The sequence below is a fragment of the Chaetura pelagica genome, unplaced genomic scaffold (genome assembly GCF_000747805.2).
Source record: "Chaetura pelagica isolate M959 unplaced genomic scaffold, ChaPel_1.0 scaffold123, whole genome shotgun sequence".
NCBI lineage: Eukaryota > Metazoa > Chordata > Aves > Apodiformes > Apodidae > Chaetura > Chaetura pelagica.
Genome location: NW_009953295.1, coordinates 6912716 through 6937445, shown reverse-complemented (window position 1 = coordinate 6937445; position 24730 = coordinate 6912716). Strand labels below are relative to the sequence as shown.

At 36.6% G+C, this 24730-nt stretch overlaps 1 protein-coding gene across 1 annotated transcript; it reads left to right on the top strand.

The window, feature by feature from the left end:
* The first annotated feature begins 10190 nt into the window (after nt 1-10190).
* TNFSF13B (tumor necrosis factor (ligand) superfamily, member 13b) lies at nt 10191-22251 on the top strand. Its single transcript, XM_009997924.1, is given in 7 exon segments — nt 10191-10600; nt 10684-10789; nt 19532-19588; nt 19874-19928; nt 19930-19981; nt 20078-20228; nt 21888-22251. Coding segments are annotated over 7 exon segments (861 nt in total). The 5' UTR covers nt 10191-10273; the 3' UTR covers nt 22001-22251.
* The last annotated feature ends 2479 nt before the right edge of the window (nt 22252-24730 follow it).

Here is a 24730-nt window from a genome sequence, read left to right as displayed (position 1 = left end):
TTTTTGCAAGTATTGGGTATGAGAAGGCACAATTGTCACATATATGCATCTTTTACATTTAACGTGGTTTCTTCCATGTGCACATTTTTACTTCTCCCTTAATGGACTAGGTGCATACACTTGTGAATGAGTGTCTATTATCATTCTATTTTTCATTGTGTTGGCTATGAAATTCACTAAAAAAAAAAAAAAAGAAAAAGTAGGAAATTATTTTTTTGTGCAATATTCCTCTGCTGTGCGTATGATCTTTTTAAAGGAGGGAGAAGGAGGAAAAAACTTGTTTCGACAAGTCAAGATTCATTTTTATTTAATGGTTTGTGTGATGGAAACTCATAGTGACCTGCTGCTAAAAGCCATTTTTAGACAGTGAACTAAGTAATGTAGCAGTAATAACAACTTTAAATTGCCAAAAGGTATATTATAATACTGTTACATTTATTCTGCTCAATACCATTATATGTGTTCCCTTAACAGTTCTTTGTGTTTACATTATTCCAAGAATTTGTGCTGTATATATAAATTTCTAGTTTTAGAAGAGGAAGTTATTTTCACAGGTTTGTAAGAAAGCCTCTTGGTTTAAATATGCTTATTAAAGGAATGTCACTTTTATAAGAGGAAATTTTTAAGTTTAAGGAAAAAAAAAAAAAGAACAGGAAGGTCGGGGGTTGAACTGGAACAGCTGTAACAGTAGAATCCTTGTGAGGAAACATCCGGGGTAAGACCTTGTGTGTGTACATGTGTATGTGGTTTTAATTAATGGAAATACTTCAGGCTTCCTGCTAATCCAAGTTTACATTCTAAACTGAAATGCAGAGATAAGCTGTGCTTTCATCAAAAGAAATGTTAACTGGTTATAGCTGCCCTCATGTCCATTTCTCAGGTAAAATTAGAAATAGAGCACAAATACATTTGATAGGCTATGGACAATCTCTCAGTTGAAGAGCAGATGGATTAACTATACAAAATATGCATATTAGCATCTCTAAGTTCATAATTTGTATCACATTGGATATTCACAGTGACGAATGCAAGGCTGAATAGAGAGTCCAGGGTATGGTCTCTTGTATTAGCAAGAAGATGCAGACGTACCTCCTTTTGTCTTTCATAATTCCATTCTTGAGAATTACATTTATATTTCTGTTAATGACAGGTGATTTTGCTAGAGGCACTTCTGCCAAATATAAAGTCAGTGCCTCTTGCATGTAGTGGGATCAGCCTGATGTATCCCATTAAGAATAATTTACAGTGCCATCCTGCTTGTATAATTTAGAGTCAAACCCTGCTGAAGTGTAAATAGAGATAGCATATTCAACTTCTAAATATCAGTTGTGATTTGAATTCAGAAACAAGTCATTGAAGATATGATGCAAGCTTTTTATTTGATTTCCCTTTAATGTATGGTTGAAACAAAAATGTCTTCTGAAGTATTGCTAAATTTTGTAGAGACAGCATAAATGTTACTGTGTATGTGCTAAATGTGGCAAACTTTTACATTCTCATTCTAGTCTGGTTTTTACAATAAAATTAATTTTACAAAAAAACACTTTTCTATTTTTATGTACTGACATATGCAATAAATTGATACATTAAAAGTGCTGTTAATGTCTTGCTCTAGTTTGTGGTTTGTCTTCAGTCTGTGTACAGTGGTATTTTTTGCATGCATGGTTAACCTCAAGGTTGAGTCATGGAACAGGCACCTGCTTCGTTAGATGTGGCATTTCTGGAAAGCTGTTGCGGAGACCTATTTTTAAGCTTTGTCACCTATCCTGACTTGTGAGAAGTGTTAGTAAGTAAAACTGGTATGTGGTAGCTCCCCATCACTTCCTAACACATTCTGCATTTCAAAATTTCCCTTTTATCTGGAGGACTAAGAAATTGTGGCAGAGCACTCATGCCTCCCCTGCCCCCACATCAGTGATGAAAGTCATTATCTGTTAAGCTCTCTGGATATAGCAATAGAACTCCTGATGAGCCCTCCACTGTCAGCCAGACTGGGTGGTGCTGAGACTGATTTCTGGCCTTAAACTACCAGCAGACAGGGTGACACCTGTTTTTCGTTGGGAATTTGGGGATTGCTAGGGGGGAACCCTCTGACAATGAACAGGGTCCCCAGCCAGTAGCATCTTGACCCAGGCAGAATAACAAATGAATGACCACAGGTCAGATCTGACCTAGTCTACAAAAAGAGTTGCCCAACCAGAAGCCAGTTGGGTTTTCTCTTGGACTAGTGGGTCTGCCAGGCAGCCTACCCTAAGGAAAGTTCCCGAGATTGAGTGACCTCATCTTTGGTGAGTGACGTGTTTTTTTCCTGATATATCTTTGAGCGAGATTTGTGCCTGTTGGACTAGTGATTCTGGGTACCTGAAGGGGAGGCTTTTCTTTCTGAGTATGCACATATGGGTTTATTATTGTGATTATTATCTATGTTAACAGTATCTATGTTAAGACTAGTCAAAAAAGCTTAGGAATTCTTAAGTAGTCATGGTGTAGTGTATTAATGTTCCCAACCGACATCCAAATCTGTGGTATTCTTTTTGATTTATCAGAGGGCTAAATAGTGTTTCTTGGAATAAATATTTATTCCTAATAAGCTCCTGTGTGGTTTTGGGTGCTTCCATCACAGAGATGGTCTAGATGCTGTCACATTTTTAAGTGTTTTTAACTAGTTTTACCCCCTGTTTCTGGTAACATTTTGAATGCTATAATTCTGTTATGGTTTAACCTGGCAGGCTGCTAAATACCAGGCAGCCACTTGCTGACTTTCCCTTGCTACCCCAGGGAGTAGGGGAGAGAATAAGAAAGGTAAAGGTGAAGAGACTTGTGGGTTGAGATAAAAAAATCTAATAATTGAAATAAAATGAAATAATAATAATAGTAATAATAATATACCAAAAAGTGATGCACAGTGCAACTGCTCACCCCACCCACTGACCAATGCCCAGCATGTCCCTGGCTAGCAATCCAGGAGGAGAGAGATCCTGAAACTGATTCCAGAAGAGCAACGAGTGACTTCCCAGCCAGCTCTCATCTATATACTAAGCATTACTTTGCATGATATGGAATATCCCATTGACCACTTTGGATCCGATGTTCCCTTCTGGCTTTTTGTGCTCCTCCATGCTAGAAAAACACAGAGTTGAAAGGTCCTTGATTTCTTAGCAACAACTAAAAGCATCAGCATATTATCAGCATACTTCTCATACCACAACCCATACTAAATTCAAAACAGCCCTATTCTATCTACTAAGAAGAAAATGAGCTCTATCCCAGCTGAAACCAGGACAAATGCCACTCTAGGAGGTTTAGAGTTAATTCATGTAGCTACAGTGGCATAGCCTTGCTGAAGGAATTTCTACTTTTTTTGCAGAGACATGCATAACTAAGCTTATATAACCCCTGCTCACATCCTGCAGTGTAAATGTGAATTATCCAGAAAATAAGAATTTACTGCTTTCTTTTCTATAGCTCCAAAATGTGTGTCCTGTCCTGCATTACTGCAAGGCTTATAGTTTTAGCCCAATACCTAGGAAACAGGTGTAGGAGGGTACCTTTTGACACTTTATTTGAGATACCTTTTAGTGTTGAATGGAAAAAGATTTCTAAATCTTTAAAAAGAGGCAATGAAAGTAAAGGAACAACTCAAAACTGGGTACTTCATGTGAATACTGCCCTTCTTGAATGAAAAGCAGTTTGCCATCTTGCGAGCTATGTCACTAAACCTTACTTGCATAATTCTGCTCTGAAAGAGAACTCTTGCATTTATTTTTTTCATATTTGAAAACTGAAGATCAACTGGCCTACAAAGTGCAACATAAACTCTGTCCTGGAATGTCTGATGGTGTTGTATTCATTTGCTTAGCTGATATGTACAGGGCTTCATATCAGATAGACAAAGGTAAAATACGGTGTTTGAATTTCTCTCAGCATTTGCAAGTACCTCTTAAATCACAGTAGACATTCATAAGAGCATACGAACATCTAAATTACAGCACTAAAGATGAAACCTAAACCAAGGCAGGGGACTTAATGTCTGTTAAAAAGATCAAGTATATATACGTAAGACTGAAAATATACTGAAACTTCAGCTAAACGCTGAATCTATTGAACAAGTTTTAGCATTAAATTTTTTGTTGGACCCTATTCAGGGTCTCAATTTTAGACTTTCTACAGAATTACATCTCTGTAAGTGGACAAGGATGATAAACTGAGTATTTTCTGGAAATGTTTTGGAATCATTACTGTGATTAATTTGTTATGCTTTAGAATGGGTGGGGAAAGAATAACTCTCCTATGTCTCAAAAAAACAGCCATTTTTCTTTCTGTGAGAGGCAGTACAGCTTAAGAGCAGACCTGGTTTTAAAGTATTATGGAAGATGGTTTCGTTCATAATAATTAGAGATACTTCTTAAATAATCTTGAGCAATGAGCAGAATAATGCAAAACTGCAATGATGCTGACATAAAATAAATTTTTTAAAAAGTGTGTTTGCATACCAAGTTCGGAGAGATGTTGCCTCTAGTTTTGACAAGCTTTTAAGGGATGGATTTTGCTGCTTGAAGACAGAAAGAAATGAAGTTCTACAGCTGTTTTGCATTATGCTTACATCTGGTGTGGGTTAATTATTTAGAAAAATTCAGAGGGAAAGGTCAGGCAGAGAACCATTCTCTTTCTGTTCTTGAGGGCTCAGTGACAGTGTAGCAATTAAATACATCTATGAAGAAATAATGCTATGATTTGAAAATACTTGGATCTCAGTCCTGTGCCCTCTATTGAAGGTCCACAGATTGCAGCAGCAGCAGATTGGTCACTCTCACATGAAAGGCCATGGCTCCTTATTTTTTTACTACCATATAAATACATTTTTTGCCCATCTGTGTGAAATCTGTCAAGTTGCATAGTGTTGAAGAAGTGGACAAATGCAATACTCTGTGTTCCTGGATAACCAAACCAGTGAGACTACGAGAGCAGTGGGCTACAGCTGTATGGCAGAGCTCCTTTTCCCCTGTGCAGTAAGGAGGAATTTCTATAACATCATGGGGATGGGGGGGATGGCATGGAGAGGGGAGGGAGGAAGAGACTGGCATTAAGCTGCTGTAACATATCAATCTTGTGTATTCTTTTCATATTTTATATATATTAAAAATTATTTTATATTTCTTGTTGATTCTGCTGCATACTTTGAGAGACACCTGTAATTGTTTTTCCTTCCTGTGTCATTTTCTATTCTCTTTGAAAGCACTGTAATAACCATGTAAAAAGTCATAATGTCTGCAAGTTAGCTCTAGGTTTCCTTTGTGTAGTATGCATGGCAGAATTGGACCCAAATTGTCTAGATGTCTGGAGAATAAAGTCTTAAGCAAGGACTAAATCAATCATGACATACCTAAAATGTGCAGAAACACTTCTGTTAACCTAGGCTATTTTGAAATTAGGAGACAAAGAGAAAAGAATGCCTCTTTTGCTTCAGAAAATTCTCATAGGGTTTTTTCCCCCCTTTTAATAAGGTAATATTAAATAAGGCTTTACCTGTTTATATAACACATCTTTCATTTGCAAGGTATTCAACAGCTTAAAAGCTAATGGCTGAAAGAACTACTTAAGTATCCCTGAAGGGTGTCGGTACTGTTTTAGTGGGCTATCTATGAGTACTTTTAACACAGAGATCTGCAATAGCAGAAAACTGTCATACAGGATTTATTCTTAGCTCCTCCACAGTAGCCTATCCATTTTGCCCATGTTCAGAAATTACTTGAAAATAAATGTCTTTGGAATTCAATCTTTACTTACTCTTTGCTGCTTTATGTGTTCTGCACTGTCTTGTATAGTAAGGCAAGTAATTGTGGCCTCTTTCTTTTTCTAATAACCTCAGGGACCAGTTCCATTTTGTGGCTGCTTCACAATTATGTGAAGTTGGACTTTTGCCACTGGAAGTGTACTTTTAGCATGGCCATTGACATTTGCCTGCAGCATCTGCACAACTTCCCTTTTAAAAAGAGAACATTTTTTTTTAAGTAAACTTTTACATTTCTTCAGCAAAATGGGTTTTTATCCAAGTGTTCATGTTCAAATCATCTACTTCTCTTTTGTATGTTAAACTTCACTATGGGAGTTTCCTCCCCTTCAAATAAGATGCTTTTGTGGTTAATGTACAGTACTGGATTTCAGGAAATCAAGAGTTCAGTTTCTGGTTTAACCGCAAATTTCCTGTGTGATTGGTTACTATCTCTCTTGGCTCCCCACAGATGTACTGATGATGCTTTATAAATTTGCAGGTTAGCAGTGCCCATCTTGATAATTTAATCTGAAACTCTGCAGAACAGAAATGAAAAAATATAATTACTTGCAGAAATCAATGTATACAAGTATCTAAAGGGTGTGTGCAAAGGAGATGGAGACAGGCTCTTCTCAGTAGTTCCCAGTGTCAGAACAAGGGGCAACAGGTACAAGCTGGAACATAGGAAGTTCCATTTAAACATAAGAAAAAACTTCTTTACAATGAGAGTGACAGGGCACTGGAACAGGCTGCTCAGGGAGGTTGTGGAGTCTACATCTCTAGAGATATCCAAAACCTTCCTGGATGCAATCCTGCTCTAGTTTATCCTGCTTCAGTGGGAGAGTTGGACTAGACCTCTAGAGGTCCCTTCCAACTCTAATGATTCTGTGATTCTGTGAAATTATGGGGTTTGTTTGTGCTGTAACATCTTGCAAGATTTAACTGTCTTTGATTTTGTTCAAGAATCTGTTTTCCCTTGAGAAACATTCTCACCATTAAGAGTCTCCAGTGGTATTGTGGGGTTTTTTTTCCTTTTTATTTTGAGTTATACTTAGGAGTTTGCTCTTCTTCCCAAAGGTAAAAGACTTGTTTAAGTAAAGTTCTTAGACTAGTCAAGGCATTTCTTAATATTTTTCCTCAGCTAACATAAAGAGGTCTCTTAGTCAGTCAACCTGAGTGTCCAACATAGCTCATGGGTTCTCTGGGTAATGGAGGCACTAAGTTTAATTCCGTGTGTGTGCATGGATCAGCTGTACTGTGCATGTAAAACAGGACCATATTTTTATAACACCTTTATTATAAATGTTTATTCCTACTTGATTCCAGTGTTAGATGATCAGGACTAGGTTTTTGCAGTTTAATGCAGTGGCATCTTCTTTTCCAGAAGTAGTTTGGAAAATGCTGCTTTGCACTGGGCTTGAGGTGGGCACCTGTTGCCCTAAGATTTTACTGTGTATGTGTGTAGCATAGTGTAAGTCTTGAGGCAAAATCATGGTACAAAGTTTTGCAAAAGGATTTTCAGGAAAGCTAGCCAGTAGAAACAGGCTGCTAACTACAAACTGAGTAAGTCTGATATTCATTCTGGATTTTTGTTCTGAACTCTTTTTCAACGTTCAGTTTTGCAGACAATTTTGTCACCGTAAAAGCATGCTTGTTGTTACCTCACAGTTTTGCTCAATATTTTAGTCAAGCATATATATCCATGTATTGCACTTCTGTTTCAACAAGAAAGTTCCACTGAGAGATTGTGTTCAGCTGTAATCAGGACCCACTTATGTTTGCTAATAGAAGGCTAGTATGAGCACTCCATAGTCTTCCTTAGTCCTACCTTAGTTTAAAACATAGGAAAAACTCTGTATGTGTTAATCTTTATTATTTTGTTTTAAGCAGGGTAAGGACTATTTTGCAGCTCTACCAACAACCAGAATCGTAAGGGTAGGATGTTATGATACAACAGAGTGGCAAGCATCAAGGCACCAACTCTGTGCTCTAGGCTCTGCAACTAGCATGGGTTTTTTTGTTGGGGTTTTTATTGTTAAAGCCATTCTCCTGAGTTTTTACTTTAATGCAATTACTAGTCTGCAATTTACTGAAGCTTCAGTTGTTTGTGTTAAAATGGAAGACATCCAACTAAGTATATTTCTGGGCAGTTAATGCTGTTTTTCATTATTCATGTCCCACTCGCATAGCTGATTATTCCACTATATTTTTGTCAGCACAAAAACAGTCTAAATTTTTATTTTCTGTGAAATAACTAAACTGCTTATGAAGCTATAGAAGAACACAAAGTTGTATACAGAATGATCCCTTTTATACTCCACTAGAATTGCCTGTTGAATTTAACAATTTGCCATGTTCAGATTTTCCTCATCTCCTCTTTGAAATTCTCATTTATCAGAATGATGAGCAAGATAAAGCCAGATGTCTTACCAAAGTCCTCTGTGTCACCACAGTTATTTTGTCAGCCCGAATAATGACCCCATTTAAAGATGTGGAGGCTGCGACAGCCTATTTTCTCTAGGATTGACTAGAATGATGCTAATTATATACCTGACTGTTACTTTATTGTATGTTAATGACCACAGAGACCTGACTGTCCAATTGTTTCTCAGCATTCCTGGTTAGCTGGTTATAACTTTTATTTTCTCACTTGGTTTCATTTTCTTAAATAACATTTCTTTTTCCAACTGTCCTATTATCTTCTTTTTGGAACACAGTCAGTACTAGGCTGGTAATGTTCTGATGTCTAGTGATAATTTCAAGGCATGTTCTAATAATTGCTTATTCTGTGCAAAAAACCTACCTTAGTTCATCTTAAATTTCCTTCAAAATGCAGCCCTATTTACACCTTAACTTAGCCTTGAAAATACGTACAGAAACAGTATAGTATTCTGCTCTTATTCCACCCTGCACTGATTTCTGTATAATTTCTTACAGTATGCAGGTGCCTTCTAGAAGCAAGCTAAGATATGTGACATAATTTTTCCCTCTGCATTTAGGAAAAGAATTATTGTCAATGCAGAATATTGGGTGGTTGCTAAAGTTGGCAATGTAAGGAAAAGAGAAACTTGCATCACAACGGAAGATGATAAAGCTTATAATAATTCTCAGTTTCTCTTAGTCTTAAGAAAGAGAAGTGGGAGAGGCTATGCAAGTTGTTACTCTGTTGTTGCTCCTTCCTTCTTCCCAACAGTCTGAACTACATTGACAAGTCTTGCTGTCAGGATTAATTACACAGTATTCAGACAGACCTGTAAAAGTTCTCATTCTTGCAAAGATGAAGTTACTTAAATGGTAAAAATGTAGATTGCAGCAGATGGGTTGACCTGATGATTTTAGCCCTATTACTGGTGCTGTTCTGCATGTGTGTGAGAAGACAATTTAAAAAGTGTTATGAACATGTTTGGGACTATTTAGGTAGTCTTGCTGCTGCTGCAGAGAAGAAAGGAATTCCAGATGCAGGGTTTTATAATGGAAGTACCAGTAAAATCTGCAAAAGATGAACTGAAGCCAGACACTCAGAATTCACCTGCAAAACTTAAATATGCATGTTTAAAGTTCTGAGTGTCTTTTTTAATACTCTAAATGTTATTTTCCTTTTCCACCCCTCTGGCCCCACCCACCTTTTTTATTTTCTCCTCTCTTATGCTTTACCCCTTCTAGTTCCCTCCTCCCTGCCTCAGGTTTCCTCTCCCAATTCCTCTGTCTCCCGTTTTGCATTAATCCAGGTCCTTGAAATCTGTAGATAAACTATATTTATTAGATAAATGTAATAAAAAGTCACCCAGTCCACTTTTCAAGTTGAAATGATTATCGAAATGTAGAATCTGCAACTTAATTCAATAACCAGTAATCCGTTTCTCATACCTGGGAATATATTTCACTATAGTGTTTAGGAAGCCTCAATTTTTTTTGTTTAAATAGTTGGTCTCCTCTGCAGGTAGATGGGCACTTTACATACAAATATATAGAGAGATGATACAGAAAAAATATATATTATATAATATATATGCACAGTACATCTACATACCTATACACATATAAAGGTACATGGATTGTCATACACATATGTCTTTTAAGTAGCACGGGATGATAAACTGACAGAAAACTACATTGTTTCTGCACTTACAGATAAGGCTCTGAATTGCCAGTAGCTGTGCTTAAATTTAAAGGGAAACAGTAATAGCAAGCTGCCACATAAATAAATAGTTGAAAGTGAAACGAGGAAGGTAGATTAAGCAAGCAGCTCGTGAGAAAGTATTCATTTTCAAAATGCAGCACAGAAAGGAGAAAACTAAAAGGAGACAGAATCTTGGACGTTCACTCTGTCCATTAAGTTTAATGGTTCTATCAACGGCTTCATATGACAGGAAATGATCTGGGCGTTTTGTTCACTTAATCTGGATGCCCTTAGTTTCAGAGAGCAACCGGTAACATGGATTGCACCTCGGAAGGGGACAGCTGAACTCACCCTCTGGCTTTAGTGAGGAAAGAGCAGCGATGAAATCCGTGGACTGTGTGCACGTCATCCAACAGAAGGATACCGCCTCCTCTCCCTCTGCCCCCCCGGGTGCTGCTTCAGGCACCACGGGACTTTTTTCTGTCACATTCCTGTGGCTTGCAATGCTCCTGTCCTCTTGTCTTGCAGCAGTGTCTCTTTACCATGTTATCATCCTGAAAACAGAACTGGAAGCTCTGCGCAGCGAGTTGATCTACAAGGTCCAGGCAAGGTCTCCACTAGACCAGCCACCTGTGTCCCCTGATGAAAATGAAACTGGTGCCCCTGTTCCTTCCTTCCTGCAAGTGTCTGTAGCTGGCTCCAGGCAGGTAAGCTGGAAGGGTGGTTTTTGCCTTGCAGGGGATGAACAAATGTGAGGCTTCCTTCACCGACTGTCACCTCGCCCCATTAGGAGAGCAGGCTTCCTGATCCTGGCCCAGCTGAAAGCTTCCAAAAGGACATTTGGAATGGGAGCAGAAGCAGGGGGAGAAGGTCTGCTGTCCCCACAGAAGAAACAGGTAAATAGCAGCCAGTGGAGTGGGTTGGGATGTGCAGTTGGATGTTCTGAAAAAAGCAGTGGTGCTTGACTCGTATCTTCTCCTGTCAGCCTATCAGTGCTCCCAGAACCTGTTAAGCTTTTAGTTCTTGCTGAGTGAATGCTGTTAACTGTAGATATAATCTCTTAATGGATAGCATATTGCTTAAGGTACCAAATTTTCATGCTATCTGCAGGTAGATCTTTGAACTTTAGATCCCAAAGCTGCTGCTTGTAACACAGGCATTCCTCCATGATGCAGAAGAGGAAGGCAACTTTAAATTCTTCAGGTTGTAAATTTCTTGAGTCTAATTCCAGCACTCTCAGTTCAGGGTAGCACCTGGACTGTTTCTGTCTGATCAGTACTGGGGAAGGAAAACTATTTATAAAAATGCCAAGTAATTTTTCTAGGAAAACATGCTCATCATAAAAGAAAGAAGTGACAACAAAGCCCCTTAACTTAAGGAAAGTAGGAGCCTTCAAAGAGAAAGGCTAGCCTGTGCCTGTCACAAGAGTCAGACTACTCAAAATTCAGAAGTTCAGTGTAATTTCTGCATTACATCAATCTATTACTATAATCAGCAACATTAATAAAGGCATGCCTGTCCAGTAATATTTTTATCATGGACTTTTTTTAAAGGTGCTGCAGAGAACACCAAAAACTGTGCTCCATAAAAGGCATCTGATGTGTATTATAATCTTGGAATATTAATGGGGTATATTTGTTTCTTTTGGGAATAAAATGCTTCCTTTTATTATTTTTTTTTTCTTTTAGTCTTTCCAAACATGATGTCTGAGAGGATGAAATACAGAATTTTATTAAAACAATTTGCATACATACTCTAATTGTACAGAGTAACTAAAAATGTTCTTGAGTTGCTGAATAATTTCAATCCTCTTACCTTTGGTTTAACTGATGAAAGCTGATATCTTAAATTATTAACAGGTAAAGCTGAAATTGAGTTATTTGTAGGGTATTTGAAGACTAAATAAGACTTTGCTTAAAATGTGTTTTTAATTGACTAATTAATATGAAATATATTTCACTTCAGGTTCAGCAAGCTAAATGAAATTTAAATTCTAGAGTATTATTAGTCTACTCACCTCCAAGTCTCTCAAAAGGGAATACTCATTTAGGACATCACCCCAAATCCATAGTTTTAGATGGGGTTTATTAATTATTTCATCAGTAATCTTTCTTTCCGGGTCTTGGCTAAGAGTGATTTCACAAACAGGACTGAGGACAAGATTGCTTAAATTGTATTTCTTGTATCCTGTTTCCTAGCACGGGTGTCACAGAATTTTTCTGTTCTCTTCTAACATCTCCGAAATAAAAACTAGTAATCTTTTATACCTAAAGCACAAGCATCCTCAAAAATGTGGAGGCAAGTCTTTTTTAAAATGAATGTTACTGGATCAGTGCTCTACAAGCTGTTCAGTTCCCTTCACAGTAGCTTTCATCTTTATTCTTACTACTATTGGAGAGTGTATGGGGGAGAGGAGGGTTTTGGGCTCCTCAGCAGTGCCACTGGCATACATAAGATTGTTCTCATCAGGTAACCAACTCTGACTATACCTAGTTATCTCAGAGGGCTGGAGCACCTCTCCGATGAACATAGGCAGAGAGAGTGGGAGTTGTTCAACTTGGAGAAGAGAAGGCTCTGGGGAGACCTTATTGCTGCCTTCCAGTACCTGAAGAGGCTACAGGAAAGCTGGGGAGGGACAGTTTAGAAGAGCTTGTAGTGAGAGGACAAGTGGTAATGGCTCTAAACTAGAAGAGGGTAGATTTAGATTAGATATAAGGGAGATACCCTTGACCGTGAAGGTGGTGAGACACTGGAAGAGGTTGTCCAGAGAAACTGTGGCTACCCCCTCCCTGGAAGTGTTCAAGGCCAGATTGGATGGGGTTTTGAGCAACCTGGTCTAGTGGGAGGTGTCCCTGCCCATGCAGGGGGGTTTGAACTAGATGATCTTTAAGGTCCCTTCCAACCCAAACCATTCTGTGTTTCTATGTTCTTTCTTCTCATAAAATACTAACTAAGCTACTTATTTCTGTAAGCTTTTTCTTAAGAAGATACAACTGGCTTAAAATTCTTTAGGATGGATAACAAACAGCACAGATTCTGAACATTCACTTAAAAAGGAAAAGCTACAGTGGTTGTCTTACTAAAAAAACTTACTACAAAACTGCTTTCTAATACAACAATCATATTTTGATGTAGAAAAGACAAAAATGAAATAAAAAATCTTTCACTTACATAGCAGGTCAAGGTCATCTGTCAGATAGGGTTACCTTTTCTGCCTGCTCTGATTACAACAAGTTAAACTTTTTGGAGTTCAGTAATATCTTTTTTCCCAGATCAGACCTCACTGATGACCATGCACCAGCTAGACAACATTAAATTTAGTTTTAAGAGATTAATTAAATAAGAGAACATGATCGTGTGTTCATGGTGCCAAATCCTGCCTGTTACGTGGTCACATACACACAATTACTAGCCCTGAATTTTAATCTTCTCACATCCATTTCTGGTTACTGGAATCCTGGTAGCCTCCAGTAGCTGTATGTGCATTTTGTGCGTTGAGAAAATTTCTAGCTCAAGTATGTTGAAGAGATGGGTTTAAAGCATCAATTCCAAAAACAGCTCCACAGCTAGCAGTCAGAACCAGAGTTCTTGATATGATGAGTAGGAGTTAATGGGTGATTTTGAAAGGCACATATTATTAATATGCAGGCAGATGGATCATCTGGCAAATGTCATATAAGGACATATAAGAAGAGGAATAATTTGTATTATTTGTCTTTCTTTTTCTAAATTTTGCCTGCAGAGGAAAACTGCTACACAACAAAAACATCTCCCAGATTTTATGCTCTGGTTACAATTGTTGATTGTCTTGTATGCATGTTTCTCTCTATGCTGTATGTGTGCTTGAGTCCAGGAACAAGATACAGGTCCCATTTCCTACACCAGTTCACTGTACAAATGCCAAGTTTCATTTACAAGCTCTTTCTGTGCCTTGTTCTGATCATTGTTGTGGGATTCTCATTCCTGTGGCCATCTAGGGTGGTGAGCATCAGGCCTTCTGTAAACTCAAATTCAGACCATGTTCTGCTGATCGTATTGGAGCACCCATGGAGTATATTTACTTCAGTGTATTGAGGTTATCCATCTCAACCACTGTGATGGAAACCCAGCAGAAACTCTAAATTCCACAAAGCAGTGAAACAAGTTAACCTGGTGTATGGCTTGACAATTTTTCTTGTAACTAGCTGTTCCCAGGTGCTACCCTAATACCAGTTGTGTCTGTGCGTAATAACTATCACCATGCAAGTGATGTGTAAAAGTCATTCTTGGTATAATTTTCTTACTGGCAAACTGTTATATTTGTGGGGTAGAAGTGTTTTGACTAACTGTTATTGTCACAGAGATCTGTGACAGAGGGATAGCAAGGACTTTTACAAGTGGAAGTTGAATTCCCTCACCAAATATCCAAATTACTTCCTAATTTATTATTTGAGGGGAAGAAATATAAGAGTTCTCTTAATGATAATAAAAGGCCTACTTCTTGAAAAGATATTGTATTCATTTTTGTTTCTGCTGACAACAGACTAACTCAAAAGGAAGTAGACTCTTCTATGCAAGAGGATAGAAAATTACTTGATACAGTGCTTGCAATTTTACATGAGAAACTCCACTTAATGATTGAATGAATTCGTGTTGCATATTATGCAGAACAGTGCATGAAAAAATACACAATATATTATCGGATTTTTAAAAATATTCTGCTTTATACTGTATAATAGAAGTCTATATAAGGTATTCTTAATTCTTAGTAAATTATTTCCTTATTATTCTTATTGTAACATATTACTGCTAATTCTGTGAAGGTCAAAATAATTCTACCAATAGTTTGAAGATATGTGTTAAATCTGAGCCATATCCATAACTATGACCCAGCCATTTTAATGCAGGTACTGATTTAATTCATTAGTAATGTCATATAAAGACTTAATTAAAATGCAACAAATTAACCAGTCTATAAAAAGGCACAAGCAAAAAGTAGAAGAAGTTATCTTGTGATGAGAAATTAAGTTAAGGGAAGAAGAACTGCAAATTTTACAAGAATATGCATATAACTTATATACTGAATTATCTAGTGTTTGTTTCAGGAAGTCTACAGAGAACAGATCTAAACCAAAGAAGGAACTTAAACAAGCATGTCTGTTTTTTAAAGTTCAGCTTTTTTGCTTGTTTTTGTTTCAGCAAAAATTGGGATAGGTGTCTCAGGCCTCAGACAGCAAAACTTACAGATTTATTCATGAGTTCATAGATAACAAACTTGAAATTTTGTTTGGATGGATTATGAAATTGGACTGCAAAATATTAAAATTTTTATACAAGTTAAATAGAGAGGGCAAATTGGAGTTTATCAAAATCAGGTTTTAAATAATGCGACACACAGAAGGGTGCATTCCTATCCCCATACAAAAGCTAGCTTTTTAAAAAAACATTGCTCAGGTGGTGGAGAACACAACCCTTCATGTACTGGATGTGGTTTTAGAGGCATATGGGGTGACTAATTTCTCCAGAATTGGCTGTTCTGTTCATGGAAGAAGAGAGATTCTGAAATGTTATTCTCCTCAGCCACAACCCACAAAGCTGTTAAAATCAGAAAAAGGAGAATGAGACACACTTAGTTGTTCTCAATACATTCTCTTTTATACAACTAGACCTCAAGGGGACATTCAATCTACATATTTTTACACATCTTAAGGACGTAATTTAGAAATCCTGTGTCCTGCTTGCATTATTAGTTATATAAATATACTTTAGACTACAGAACTGATGCTCAGGTTTGATTTTACACCAGACTGAAGGGCAGTCAGGTAGAGATTTTTATTGATTCTGCACAGTGCTGACAGTAACAATTCAACCCGTATTTTTAATGCACGTATTCTTGGTATCGTATTTTAGGTAAGATTTGGGTCCTTCTTGCAACAGAATTGATAACATTTCTTAACAATATTAACTTTTTACTGAAAATCCCTGTCAATTTACCGAGAAAGTGTACTCTGCCTAACCATATCTTCTCCTTAATAGTAGTGTTGTTGACTTTGAATTTGTTTCAACAAATTACTTAATTTTAAGCATGTATGTAGTTCCACTGAGGTCAAAGTGAAGTGCTTGTATACACTGGAAATAGTTATGTGTCAGTCTTGGCTTCTGAACATTTTTTTTAAACATGTTGTTGCTCAAACCCTCAAACACTTTTTTAGATATTATTTTTCCTTTGCAGCTTTAGGAAAAACACCCACTGCACTAATTTCTTTTCCCTTTATTTTCATGAATGACACTGTTTTATCTGCATTTCTCCATGAAGACCAAGCTTACTATATTCTGTGGAGCATCTGCATGCACTAAAAAAAAGAGAAAGTGAGATTTCTTTAGAGATTATAAGTAAATTTAATATCTGTAGAAAATAGGACAGTTGGTTTGTGTTTTTAAAAGGCAGAAAAGTTCTCAGACTGTACTGAACTTGCTGATTTTAATTACTGTGTAGCAGTTCTCAGCATTGATGAGTAGCATTTCAACACTGCAAACAACTGAAACAGAACTCAAAATTGCGAACTGTGAATCAAGATAGTTTCAAGAATATGGATCAAGTTTGCATAGCAGGTTTAACCAGGGTTACTAGAGTAGCCATAACTTTTACTGCCTGTGGACACCACTTGTTGGTACCCAGCTGGTTAGTGTGAATCATAAGTAATCCTCTCTTGTTTGGTTAGTGAAAAAAAACAGTGGCCATACTAGTGAGTTCTTTTAAAAGCAGGTTTTTTTTAGGCAGGAATGAAATATTTATTTAGCTTACTGAAATACCAGAGAATCAGCAAATTCTATTCACTAGGAAGGCACTTTACTCTGAAGGAGAATGAAAGAATACCTTGTGAAAATAAATTACCTGATGTGCTTTGTTGTGCAACTCCAGAAAATCAGAGTTTGATTTTCTTCGGAAATTCATTTTCCAGGAAGTTCTGGAAGTTTCTATCATACTCATAAGTATGATAGAAAAATGTCTGAAGTTCAATACCTTTTTCAATTTTGTGTTGGTTTTTGTATTCTTTATCAGAAGGTAGGGAATTCTTGGTCTGGGTTTAAATTCTTGGTCTGAAAAATCTATTGATTTTTACACATTATCAATGAACATTGATAGAACTCAAGGACACATTGCAGTGGAGAGCATGGGAACTGACAGGATAACATTCCTGTTAACATAGGTGGGGCTTGCAGGCTGTGTGATCATCGTGCCATTGGAGCACTCCCAGACATGCGCTTGAATTTTTGTCAGTTGGCACTGCTGAAAGCTGGTGAACATCCAGCCCTCTTGTGAGTTTTTCAGGCAGGCCCCCTTGGAAAGGAGACTTAGATCCAGAGACAGGCTACTTTCTACCCAAATCCTCTCACCACCTGCCAAACAGTAAGAGGTTTGTGTTGCTGGGCACACGTGGGTACCACTGGCAGATGTAGAAAAAGGATCACAAGGGCACTGCAGATTATAACAGGAGTGGGCAAAACTGACCGCTAGCCTTCTTATCTGAAATGAGGTAAATGTAAAATGGAGATTCAACAATCCAGAATTTTCTTGGCTCTTAGTAAACTAATTTGATTTCTTTCAAGTGCAGTCTATGTCACTACTTTTATTTCCAGTCTTCAAAGTAGCACTGGAGCCAGATGTTTGCAAAAAATCTGCTCTGATAAAAGGCAACTAACTCTTTCTTTTCTTTTCTTTTCTTTTCTTTTCTTTTCTTTTCTTTTCTTTTCTTTTCTTTTCTTTTCTTTTCTTTTCTTTTCTTTTCTTTTCTTTTCTTTTCTTTTCTTTTCTTTTCTTTTCTTTTCTTTTCTTTTCTTTTCTTTTCTTTTCTTTTCTTTTCTTTTCTTTTCTTTTCTTTTCTTTTCTTTTCTTTTCTTTTCTTTTCTTTTCTTTTCTTTTCTTTTCTTTTCTTTTCTTTTCTTTTCTTTTCTTTTCTTTTCTTTCTTTCTTTTCTTTTCTTTTCTTTTCTTTCTTTCTTTTCTTTTCTTTTCTTTTCTTTTCTTTTCTTTTCTTTTCTTTTCTTTTCTTTTCTTTTCTTTTCTTTTCTTTTCTTTTCTTTTCTTTTCTTTTCTTTTCTTTTCTTTTCTTTTCTTTTCTTTTCTTTCCTTTCCTTTCCTTTCCTTTCCTTTCCTTTCCTTTCCTTTCCTTTCCTTTCCTTTCCTTTCCTTTCCTTTCCTTTCCTTTCCTTTCCTTTCCTTTCCTTTCCTTTCCTTTCCTTTCCTTTCCTTTCCTTTCCTTTCCTTTCCTTTCCTTTCCTTTCCTTTCCTTTCCTTTCCTTTCCTTTCCTTTCCTTTCCTTTCCTTTCCTTTCCTTTCCTTTCCTTTCCTTTCCTTTCCTTTCCTTTCCTTTCCTTTCCTTTCCTTTCCTTTCCTTTCCTTTCCTTTCCTTTCCTTTCCTTTCCTTTCCTTTCCTTTCCTTTCCTTTCCTTTCCTTTCCTTTCCTTTCCTTTCCTTTCCTTTCCTTTCCTTTCCTTTCCTTTCCTTTCCTTTCCTTTCCTTTCCTTTCCTTTCCTTTCCTTTCCTTTCCTTTCCTTTCCTTTCCTTTCCTTTCCTTTCCTTTCCTTTCCTTTCCTTTCCTTTCCTTTCCTTTCCTTTCCTTTCCTTTCCTTTCCTTTCCTTTCCTTTCCTTTCCTTTCCTTTCCTTTCCTTTCCTTTCCTTTCCTTTCCTTTCCTTTCCTTTCCTTTCCTTTCCTTTCCTTTCCTTTCCTTTCCTTTCCTTTCCTTTCCTTTCCTTTCCTTTCCTTTCCTTTCCTTTCCTTTCCTTTCCTTTCCTCTCCTTTCCTCTCCTCTCCTCTCCTCTCCTCTCCTTTCCCCTGACATTTCTGCTTTGCAGATTTTAAAAAAAATAATATGTCTGTTTCACTTGTGAATTTTAACATACCACAATCTAATCACATACCACTCTGGTCAAACTCGTAGTTTCTCATTAGTGTCACCAGCCTCTATGGTTTTGAGTAGCACATCAGTTTTGACAGACACTAAGCTATTTGTTATGTGTGCATCAATTTGCTAACAGTCATCTCTGTATCTTCCCTCTTTCAGTCTCAGTACAGATTGGTTGAATGTGGGTATCTGAAAACATGTTGAAACTGCATATATATGGATTTTGATAATTTATTTTGAAAGTACCATGTAGCAGTCAGTATATATGACTAATGTTTTACAGCAACTATGACTGGAAACTAATTTATTGAAATAATACAGTAAACATCCTTAGAAAATGTAGTATCTGTCATAGCTGGCAGGGTTGGGGGTTTTCTTAGCTTTTGATTTGAATATTAACAAGATTAATTGATCCAATAATTCCTAGCTCATTTGATTTACTGCTACATTTTTGAGTTATATTAGGACTAGAGATTAAAACAAGCAATTACGACTTGTGCTGGTATCTGAAGCCTCCTTCTTAGTTGCATGATCTCTGAAAGTTACCAAATAAGTGTTGTGGTATGAATTTTGTTTTGGCATGTTTGAGTAAGAGCTGCATTAAAGTCAGTAGATTTTGTTTTCTAGTAAGTGGTGAGACCAAGAGAAGATTTTTTCTCATGTCCCCCTTTTTAAAAAAGTAGTTTCAAAAGCTTACTTTGTTCTATTACTGATTTACATGTCTTTGATTTCAAAATGCTTTCACTTTGCAGTGCTGCAAGCCTGCTTGCAACTGATTGCTGACAGCAAAAGTGATATCCAACAGAAAGGTAAGAATATGTTTGATGATTTGTAAATCACTATTCCATGAACTAACTTTTCCATCTAATCTTACCCAGTTTCAAAAAAGTAACTGAGTTATGTGGCTGAATTTAAAAATACTTTTTTAAAAAAAGAGGTCCTTGCATCTGGACAACTCTTGCAAATACCCTCTTTTCAGTGAGGAAATCCAGCTGTAAGTCTTGACTGGAAGTCAGCTTTGTTAATTGTTGGCAGATAAGAATGAAGACAGTAACTTTTCTTTCTGATTACTCAAAAATTATTTTTTCTTCTAGATGATTCAAGCATTGTCCCTTGGCTTCTGAGCTTTAAACGTGGAACCTTTTTTTTAAGGAAATAAAATAGTGATCAAAGAAACAGGATATTTTTTCATATATGGCCAGGTGAGAAAGCTCAATTCTTTGCAGTATCAGACTTTTTAAAGCATTTTTAATGCCTCCATACAATATGTTTGAAGTCTGCACCTCTTCATCCTGTAGGTTTTATATACAGATACAACTTTTGCCATGGGACACCTAATACAGAGGAAGAAGGCCCACGTATTTGGTGATGATCTCAGCTTGGTGACACTGTTCCGTTGCATCCAAAATATGCCACAGTCTTATCCGAATAATTCTTGCTATACTGCTGGTAAACATCTAAGTTTCCAATTTCTTTATTGGCAAATACGCTGTAGCAAATAGATTCTGTAGTGTTGGGTGATTTGTTGTTGCAGCAGTTGTAAAGAAAATAAGAAAACAGATTGCCTTCATGTCTCTGGTTAATTGAAAAATTACAGAATATTTTCTGGTTTTACATAAAATATATAGGCAATTGGAGGGCATGCTTCTAGCTTAGGTGATCTGAACAACTTCTCTCTCTCCATTAACTATATAATTTGGTTAGATACCTCAGTGCTTTCAGTTAGATGCCCAAGGCAGACGAAAGGAGCATATACTGTTCTTATTGAAGAATTCAGCTTAACTAGGGCTTGAATTCCTTGTTTAATTACCCTAGTAAAATTTTTAGGAACTATGTTCTGTGTTAAAACATCATATATGAATTTGAACCTTACAATTTTTCCATACCTTACTGTGGGATATTTCTTATTAGCTTAATTCTCTACTTCTTATAACAGCTACTGCAGTTTTACTCTTTGGTTAGGTGAAAAATAGTTAATTCCTATAAGAAACTTTCTGACTGCACAAATTAGAAACACTACAAGAAAGACCAGTTCAAATATTTCATGCAGGTCAAGCAGATTCATTGCTCTCTCTCTCTCTATATATATATATGTATATATAAAAATTCCTGCAGCTGTATTTAGGGATTTATTGTCAAAACCTATTAAAACTTGTTCAGCAGCTCCTACCTATCTGTCTTTCCCTCTTAACAGTAAATTTGAGGTTTTCCTTTTTTGTTATTTTTTTTGCAAGATCTGTGTGAATAAACACTATATTTTTTTTTCAATGCCATATAAAAAAGTGGATGACATTGAGTGATGAAGTTGACTGTTGGCACATAATAGCATTAAATAAATGGGATGGAGAAGGAAGCTGATATTTTTCCAAATAAAAATATAAATAGATTAGGTACTTTCTCCTGGCAGTTTAGGCCAGTTTCTTTAACTTTCTGTCCCTGCACCCACACTTTCTGTCATCATAACCACCTTCAATGTCATCTGTCCTCTTATTTCACTCTTGCATTATTCCCTCCACTTTCTTTAATAGGATCTCTATTCCATCCTGCCACTTCACAGCTCCTGCTTCCGAAATGTCCCACTCTTCTGCTTTCACTCGGAAGACCAAATCTCATTGTTGCTTTTGGTTATATCACATCAGCTGATGTGCAGCTTGCAGGAAGCAGACCTTTGTGCTCTGCTGTTGCAGTAGATCAGCTGATGTCTGGTAACTTTATTGGGTTGGTAAAGCTCATGAGATCCCCTCCAGCAGTGTGGGAACTGAGTGGTCTAGGGCCAGAAATAGCCAATGCTGACCTTGACCATCACACCACCAAAGCATGAGGTATCTGGGTACACCACTGATGTGAAGTCTTGCAGCGTTTGCTTAAGTCAACTGTGATATACTAACTGTGGTATGGAAAGTAAGTCCAGCTCCACAGAGGATGTTAGTTGTCAGCTTTGGGTAGGCTGCAGTTTGTAAGATTGTACCTAAAGATAACAAAGAACTCATCACAAGTAGCAAGCCATGCTTGTATTTCTTAGGTGACACGTAATGACCTTTTGAATACTCTTTATTAAAATAATGTATTTGAATTATTAACTTTAAAATATTCCAAATCTTTTGCCAGGCATTGCAAAATTAGAAGAAGGGGATGAGCTGCAACTTACAATACCAAGGAGAATGGCCAAAATATCCTTGGATGGAGATGGTACTTTTTTTGGTGCAGTTAGACTCCTCTGAAGCCCTTCATTTCTGTGACTATGCTTAATGCAGTTTTCTTTTTTTTCCTGTGCCTTTGTTGGAAAGAAATACTTAATTTTAATAAAGCTGCCAATTCATTCTCTTCCCATCCACCACCAGCTTCTGAGAACTTTTCTTCGGTTAATAAGTAAAGCCAAAACAGGAAACACACCAGACATACTTGAGAGATATAACGAACATGTGATTACCAGAAAGCAAATTTATTTTAGACAATGGGAGGCTCTAAATAATAACTGTAAGGCAATATGTTTTTGGCTTTGAAATAATTTCTTGTTCATAAGGCAAATCAAAAAAAGAGCTGACCATGAAGTATAGCATAGACAGGACTATTAAATTATTATCCATAATTGAAAAGGAAAAGGAAAACACAAGTACATCTTAGGTTTGCTTTGTTTCATCAACAAAATATTTGAAGTATAAATAATGGGAAAGAAACTGCAAGCAGTAGATTCCTCATCACAAAAAGGAGGTGTCAGATGGGTTCTGGGTTTTGGGGATTTTTGCTTTTTCCTTGACATCACATTTTTGAGGAAGGAAAAAGTCTAAGCATATGGCATAATGAAAAGTCTAAACGTACAGGATAATGCAAACAAATTCCTCAGAAATATACAGAAAAGTAGTCATTGGCTTGATTCTTTCCTGTGAACAAAAAATGTATAAACTGCTAAAATCTGTTAGTATTTACTAACTAGAATCAGTTTTACTGGGGAAAAAAAGAAGCTTCAACAGCTCAATCTTCAAAGCAATGCAACTCATCAGGGACTATGTGTATACTTCTATGTAAGCAAAGCAGGGATAAACAGAAACACAGTGAGATTAGACACAATACAATAGGTGGAATTGAATTTCTGGCTTCATAATTTCTGCAGTCAAATATAGATGTTGTGTGTTTACATATACAATCTGTATATGTATATATATGAAAGTATGTACCCACACGTATAAGCCTTTGACATTTGGCTATAGAATTAGATCTTCTTTTAAATATTTTATCCAATGGAATTTTTTTTATTTTATTTTTTTTTTCTCTTCTGTCTTGCTATGATCCATTCTTTGCAATAGAGTAAAAAAGAAAAATCCAATAAACCTGCAACAGCTATATGGAACTAAAAAATACATTTGTATCCCAGAAATCTTAGCTCAATCCCTAGGTTAACTATGGGTGTTTTCTGCAGTTTTGAATATATTGCTCAAAAAACACTATTTTACATTTTAAAAAAAACCCAAACAAACCAACAAACAGATCTGTAAAGAGACTTAACAGATGCCTTCTTTTCTTTTCTGTTTACCCTAAAAATCCATGTGTCCAGGTGACAGCATGGTGATAGTGAAGTCAAGACTTTCAGGCACTAGTGTAATATAAGCATTGAATACTTATTCCACTGATCTTATTCCACTTATTCAAAGATATATCAAAGTGCTACCAGAATAGATAAAATAATAAAACCCACAGTATTGAAATTTACTGAATTGGATATTTTTAGGGTTTGAGAATTGTGTCATACAAGCTCATGTAGTAAAGCGCTTTGTATATTGCAGTCTCCCCATATGTTCTTTTAAAAAAAGACATTTCAGCAATAAGCATATGTGTATTACATTACCACACTGGGATGGATTTTTATGAGTCTTTACAGTTTTAAAATGTCTGGAAGTCCTCCGTTATAGAAATTTATTTATTTATGTGTCCTGGAGCCAAGCTGCCACTACTTCTGCTTCTTCTTATTATTTTTTAACTTTGATGTGCTAATTTTGCCAAAAACACATATTTAATCCTCTACAGAAGCCTTCAGTTTAGCCAAGGGTTGTGTGAATCTCTAGGTAAATAAAACATTTATTAGCATGCAGTGAGTTGTCTGTTTTTACTGACATACAGATGCATAGAATCAGAACCTTCTTTATTTTAGAATCTATAGTGATTGTAGAAAAAAAAAAAAAATTACTTCAGCTTTCCCAGAGACTTGATGGCTAAAGTTTCAAATTTAACTTTTACTACGTTAAGTTCTCTCAGCAGTTTCAGTGGGTTCGTGTGTGCTTAGCTTAAGCCAATTCTGTAAGTAATTGGCACCTTAGAGTATGTCACTCTGACATAAAAACGCAAAGTGTAATATTTTCTATATGCATAGCACAGCAAAAAGTCTGTGAAGCTAAATCTGTTGCCATCGCTGCCTCTTTCCTTTTTTTCTTCCTATGTAGTTTTCATAGGTTTCTGCAACTTCGGAAAGTCTTTGGGGTATGGTGTGGCTTGGAGGAAACTTTTCTTTTCCGGATAAAGTAATTTCAGAAGTGTTCCCTTCCTTTAGTAGGCTGAAACTGAACCTTGAGTTTCTTCACAAAAAAATGCTAACCATGAGAAGTCCCGTATATGTGCATGGAGTGCAAGTCGACAAAATGTTTAGATGTTTTTACTGACAAAGCTGGCAATTTTATTTTTGGGATTGTTTTCTGCTGGTTCCATAAGAAAAAAAATTAATTTCTTCTCAAAATCAATTTGCTCCTGCATGAAATTGAGTTTTAACAGATCAGCATTTTCTGACCAAAGCAGGAAGAAAAGTAGGATGCCTCATTCCTGATGGTTCTGCTAAGAAATTGGTACATGAGGTAGCGAAGTGCAAACTGCACCTGGACCACTATCCTGTTTATTACTGTTATATTACAGTGAGGGTGTTACAACAGAAACTTTCTGCATTTGATTTATGTTATTTAAATAAG